We start from the raw sequence: 6664 nt of genomic DNA, 5'->3' as shown, positions 1-6664 counted from the left end.
AAAATGATATTCAAATATTATAGTTACGTATATGAGAGAAAATACAAGTAGTTTACAACACACAAACATATACATTTGAGTACAAAATAAATAAAAATGTCAAAAAAAAAATAAATAAATATAATAAAAATAATATTTAAATTATAACTGCTCACTGCTTTTAAGTAATATTTTTTTTGTTTTTTTTTTTTTGAAGATTTAAAAAATTTTTCCTAATATAGATAAATAGATAAATTCATTTGTGCATAATCGAAATGTGTTGTAGACACGCTTCAGTTTAGAAGGAAAAATATTCGAATGGAGAAAAACTTATTTTTATAAAATAATAAAATAATTATATTAAGGAAAAATTTTTTTCTTATAGACTTTGGAAGATAAATAAAAATTGTTTAATAATGTACCATATTTGAGAAAATTGTGAAATTATAAAATTTACTAATCTCACTTGAGTAAGTTTAAAAAATCTTTTCTTGTTTTTAAATGTACGTAGTTTTACTGTTATTCGTATTATTATAATTATTTTAAATATTTTTATGTTTTTTTTTTTAATTAACAATTAAGAAATACTTGCTAATATTGGCATTTGTAACACAAGTTTTTAAATTCACTTGCAAATTTAAATCGTTAAATATAATTATAATTTGTCAAACAATTAAATTAAAATCTATCCAATAATATAATATGTATGTTTGCTAATCTCATCACCCATCAATTTCATACTTAACTTACTCTTTGAATTCAATCCATCAGTTAACATAGAGTGGTAAGTTGTCCGCTTTCATTTTATGTCCAAATTATTTAATTATGAATTTAATTATAAATAAAACTTGCAGCATCACAAAGTGCATCACTATCATCATCAAATTTACCATTCATAGTGTAACTGGAACCAGCTCCGTATGCCCATTCTTTTTTAATAAAATCACCATCATTCGTAGAGGATGATGTATTATGTAGAGCACCTAATGAGCTATGATCTAAACGAAAATCATCATCGTCATCTGGATATAATTGTGTTGGTATGCTGTCAGGTATGGAATGCGGTTCGAAAAGATTTCCGTAAGGTGGCAGCACATGAGTTAAATCGACATGGTGGTCTACAAGATCACTATCAAAGTTTGATATGCGATATTTTGAACTCGGTGGTGAATGTGGAGATTGCGGCGCGGCTGAATCTTCAAACATTATTTCCTTTTTAATAAGTAAATCATTTGAATTATCACCCGAACCGGAAGAGTAAAAGTTTGGTTCAGTTTTAATAATGGCAGTTGTAGCCAGGGACGGGGAAGATTTCTCATCATCGTCATCATCATCAAAATGTCGGCCATTTGTAGCACGATGTAAATTGGGATCGTGGTCATTTTCATCATCATCCAAATCAGCTGGATGGCGATGTCGGTGGTGGTTTCGGTGGTTATTGCGTTGCAATGCACGATGATTGTTGCTGATTGAATTCGAGTTATGATTATGTGTGCTACGTATAGTTGAGGTACCAATGCCAACAGAACCAAGAGCTAATGTCTTAGAGACCACAACAGATGAGGAACACGAAGTTGAAGAGGACGATGGTGATGGTGATGGCGATATACCTAAATTAAATATAATATTTATTTAATATTTTATATGTTTTTTGTAAATAAATTGTAATGTTTTTTTAAGCGAATAGTTTATAACTAGGTATTTTATTCTTTATTTTTGAGTCTTTACGCCGAAACTATTTAAAGTTAAGTCGTTTTTGTTTTTAAGAAACTGAACCCTGTCAAATTTGAACCATGGACTTTAACACGGCTATTGTTAACACACAAAGCCAATGTGCACTTAATATGCGTTATTCAAATTTATTATTTATTTATAAATAAACAACAAACAAATGAAGCGAATTAATTTAGTAGATGTTATTGTTAACCAAATTATGTAAAGTGAACTTCGAATTACTCCCACACACGGTATATTCTTTAGATCTGGCAAAACAACGATTACCAACTACTTGAAAGTCACAAGGGAATACTTAACTTAATGTAAATATTTCGAATAAATTGCTAACCGAAAAAGGCTAATAACAACAAAGCATTCTATATGAAAGGTAGGTATTTAAGTCCAATTCTTTCTTCCTTCTCATTTCACAAAAAATACCTATCTTATAATCCAATTCTATTCTTGTTTATAGGATTCCCATATGAGTTACACCAACAACACATACGAAAGATTTAGATACGTTAAAAAACGTATTAAGTTTAAAGAGAATATAATTTCAAATGAAGACAAAATAATAAATTTATTATAAATAATAAATAAATACATATAGAAAATATAAATAAATGTAAATATAAAATTATATATAAATATAAATAAATACTAATAGAAAATAATAAATAAATGTATATAAAAAATTATAAATACATATAAATAAAAAATAATAAAATAATAATAAATAAATATATATAAAAAATAATAAATACATATAAATAAACAATAATAAATAAATATGTATATAAAATAATAAATGAATATAAATAGAAAATAAGAAATAAATATAAATAAACAATAATAAATAAATGTTTATATAAAATAATAAGTGAATATAAATAGAAAATAATAAATAAATATAAATTAAAAATAATAAATAAATTTTAATAAAAAATAATAAGTAAATATAAATACAAAATAATAAATAAATATAAATTAAAAATAATAAATATATTATAATAAAAAAATAATAAATAAATATAAATAAAAAATAATAAATAAATATATATAAATATTAATAAATAAATATGTATATATAATAATATATGAATATATATAAAAAATAATAAATAAATATAAATAAAAAATAAATATATATAAAAAATAATAAATAAATATAAATAAAAAATATTCGATTGTCAGATTTTTTATCTGACATAAAAAAAAAAAAACTATATTTTATATTTATATTATATTACTTAATTATAAAAATTAATAATAATAGATATAGAACCAAATAGATGTGTTACACATGAGATTTATTTTCTAGAAATTAAAACGTGTTCGCACATCATATGAAAGCACAACACATTCAGTACTAATATAGAGTCCTTAAAATGCTAGGAATAGAAGACCAAAACGGATATACTAAGTTAAGATCAATGGGGCATTGACGGGAAATATAAGTAGAAGCATTGGTATCTTGATAGTAATATGGAATATAAATAATAAAAATTAAGTAATAAATAGAGCTATTGTTTACAATATTTTTTGGACCAAGACTCCACACTTTATTTGGTTAAACGAAAGTTAGGTGAAGATGTTAAACGCTCTACCAAAAAATATGGGAAGTTTTCCCACTCGACATAAAGAATATAAAAAATATTCACATAAACTTTTAAGAAAGGTTTTATCCTACATAAATAAATCAACGGTTGACGCATGCTTGACATAGACAAAGCAAAGAAATACTTTTTTCCTTTGAAATATGTTAAATTTAAGATGTGTGTTATAAACTAATTAGATCATGTCTTTAACTCAAAAAAGTTTGGATTCATTTACATTTATTCAACAATCCAAACACGAGTATCTTTAGCATGCAAGACATCTCTTTAAATCTGTAGTCCAGCTTAAAAATTTACACAGAAGAAGCCTATGTACTTCAACCACATTATTAAGGAAGTTTGATTTTAGATATAAATTAATTAACGGTATACGTATGTTTGACATAGACAAAGCAGATATTACAGTTTCTTCATGCTCCTCACAAGCAGGTAAAATAAATATAATGCAATACAAATTAATATTGGAGTTTGGGTTTTAATGGAGTGAGTATGAATAGATTCGGTTAGGTTGAAGTGGCAGTCCTATATCCAAAGCCTACTTGAGCTCAAATAATGGTCAGTTTTGATACCACAAAGAGCATGAATAACTTAATCAATAAGATAGAAAATTTTCCATGTGATTTGATTTATTTAATAAACCAAATGAAAATTTTTTTGAAAAACCCGCGCCTAACTCCAGCGTTTGGACTGATATTTACCCAACAAAAAGGTATTTGCACCAATTTTTAATTTTAATTTTTTTGCCAAATTTTATAATGTTAAATAATAAAATAAAAAATATTTTTTTTATTTACATTCAAAGAAAAAGACGACAGTAGCCTAATACAAATATATTAAGTAAATTATTTTTTTTATTTCCACTAAAATGCTATCTGTTCAATAGGAATTCAAAGGAAATACTTTACCTGTTTGTTGCACTACACTGGCTAGTGCGGAAGAAAGCGTTGTGGCTCCACCAGTTGAATGTATAATTGGTGTTTTACGCAGTAATTGTTGCTGTAAAGTACTACTCGAACCAACACCCTGTATAACTTGAGTTTGTTGCTGAGTGATGCCACTTATATTTGGATCATTTTGCATATAATTTTTGAAAACAATAGTACGTGTGGGTGTGGATAAAAGCAATTGTTGCTGGTGCTGTTGGTGTTGGTGGCGTTGCAATTCATGAGATGCGTTTGATTCATTCGAAGAATCATCACCAGTAGTTAAATGTGAATTCTTAATAGTGGATGTAGTAGTTACAATGTGTGTACCATGCATGCCATCACTCATGCCTGAATTATCATCCATATCATCGTGATGCTGATGTTGCAACCCGCTAGTGCTGGGACCATCAAGACTTGATTGTGGTTCCAACTTCACTATAGCCGGTGTAGTAGAAGTTTTTGTGTTTGAAGTGCCACTACTTGTTGTAGTGGACGAGGATTGCTCATATTTAATAGTTGTGGTTACTTGAGAGGTTTGATCACGTTGATGCACCTGCATATGTGTTTGAAGCGAGGATTGCGTGTGCAACTTTTTATTACAGATTTTGCATTCGAAAGGAAAATCACCAGTATGTGTGCGAGCATGAATTTTTAAATTGTAACGTTGACCAAAGCCTTTACCACAAACATCACATCTAAGAGAGAAAATAAATATTAGAATGTATTAGAATATATATGTATATGTAATTAAAGTGACTTACTTATGTAGTTTAACGCCAGAATGTAGTTTTGAATGACCGCGTAAAGATGCTAGAGCGCTAAATACTTTCCCACATATTTCACATGTTAGATTAACGTTTTCGTTGTGAATTTTTTTGTGCACCTTAAAGTACTCGAAGCTCATAAACTCTTTGTGGCAGACATCGCATTTATATTTGTGTCGTTCCGATTGCTGACCGGTGTGAACTCGCATGTGTTTAATAAAATTTGGTCTGAAACGTACAACACGCCCACATATCTGGCACTCGTAAGGCTTGCAACGCAGACAGTGTTTCTCATAGTTCTTGAGAGACTTCAAAACCATATTGCAAATAGCGCATTTCATGTTATTGGCATGACCGGAACGATGGATATCGAATAGTTCTTTAGAATCGAACTTTTCAACGCACTCTAAGCATTGATAAGTTGTGGTAGTGGTGGATGCTGCAGCGGTAGTCGGTGTTGAGCTTGCTTGGACGACAACATTAGAAGTTGATAATGGTGATGCGCTAACAGGTGCATTATTGATTGTTGTTGAACTTGATGGCAATGGAGCGGTTGTGGAAGATGCTGAAACAATTGCTGTGGATGGTGCAGCAACAACTGTGTCAGTTATGGGCAAGGAAGTATTTGTTGAACTTGCGGCTACAATGGCAGAATTACTAGAGTTCACAACGACTGAAGTTGCTGTTGAATTTGAAACTGGAGCTGCTTGCAGAATGAGTTGTGTTGTAGGTCCACCCACAGGCACACCTTGCTGCACTACATTAAGCACTGTCATTGGATTTCTACTTATAACAGCAGGCATACGCACGAATGTAGCACCCGTCACACCGCCCAAAGAGTTGCTTATGTAAACAGGACGTCGTTGTAGTTGTACCAATGCTTCAGATACTGGAACTGATAAAGCTCTGCCGGAAGTACTTACTATTGAACCAGCTGGCAATACCAGTTGTGGTGCCTGCGACACAAGTGCTGAATGGTGTGTAGTAATTGTTGGTGTTGTGATATATTCCATATTATTATCTGAACTCATTTCATTCGGATCCTGTCGCTCTAATTTTACGTGTGTGTGCAAATGTGGTGGATCTTCATCTTCGTCTGCGGCCTGCGCTTCCTCTGCTATATCTTGTAAATTTTCATCATTCAATTCTGGATCCTCCATATCATCTTCCTCTTTAATAGCGGCAACAGCTCTTGATTGTATAATTATGCGACGCTCATGCAACTGGTTTAGCTGTTGAGCAGATTGCGTATTGGCGACAATTGTTGTTCCCTCCGCTGAGTGATTATAATCGGAAGCGCTTGTTATGATATTGTTCGGTGGGTTTTTTAATTTTATTTTATTGCTAGTGACAATACTATTTTCCGTCACCATTCCATTTACAACTTCATCGTCTTGCTCCATAGGAGCATCCTGCAATATAAATTCGATTTGTTGCGACAGAGCACTGTCATTCATGGCCATTAGACCATCAAGATCTTTGCCAGCAGTTGTTGAACCGACACCGCCACTGACGCTATGGTCCCCAAAAAGCGAGGGCAACGCATTTCCACTACGCGAAGTGGCGCTGCTTAGAGCACTATTAGCTGCGCTGCTGGCCATTTCCATTTTATTTAAACGTTGTTTGTTTCGTAAAAAAGTGCGTTAATTTTATTTTACAAATA

At 30.6% G+C, this 6664-nt stretch overlaps 1 protein-coding gene across 1 annotated transcript; it reads right to left on the bottom strand.

The window, feature by feature from the left end:
* Nucleotides 1-571: 571 nt before the first annotated feature.
* LOC119670688 lies at nt 572-6651 on the bottom strand. Its single transcript, XM_038081065.1, has 3 exons — nt 4999-6651; nt 4217-4932; nt 572-1589 (listed from the first exon to the last, which is right to left on the bottom strand). Exons 1-3 carry the CDS (start codon nt 6606-6608, stop codon nt 811-813), a joined length of 3105 nt encoding a protein of 1034 aa, XP_037936993.1. The 5' UTR covers nt 6609-6651; the 3' UTR covers nt 572-810.
* Between the last annotated feature and the right edge of the window lie 13 nt (nt 6652-6664).

The sequence above is a fragment of the Teleopsis dalmanni genome, chromosome 1, assembly GCF_002237135.1.
Source record: "Teleopsis dalmanni isolate 2A chromosome 1, ASM223713v2, whole genome shotgun sequence".
NCBI classification, from domain to species: domain Eukaryota; kingdom Metazoa; phylum Arthropoda; class Insecta; order Diptera; family Diopsidae; genus Teleopsis; species Teleopsis dalmanni.
This window is presented reverse-complemented; position numbering and strand designations above follow the sequence as displayed.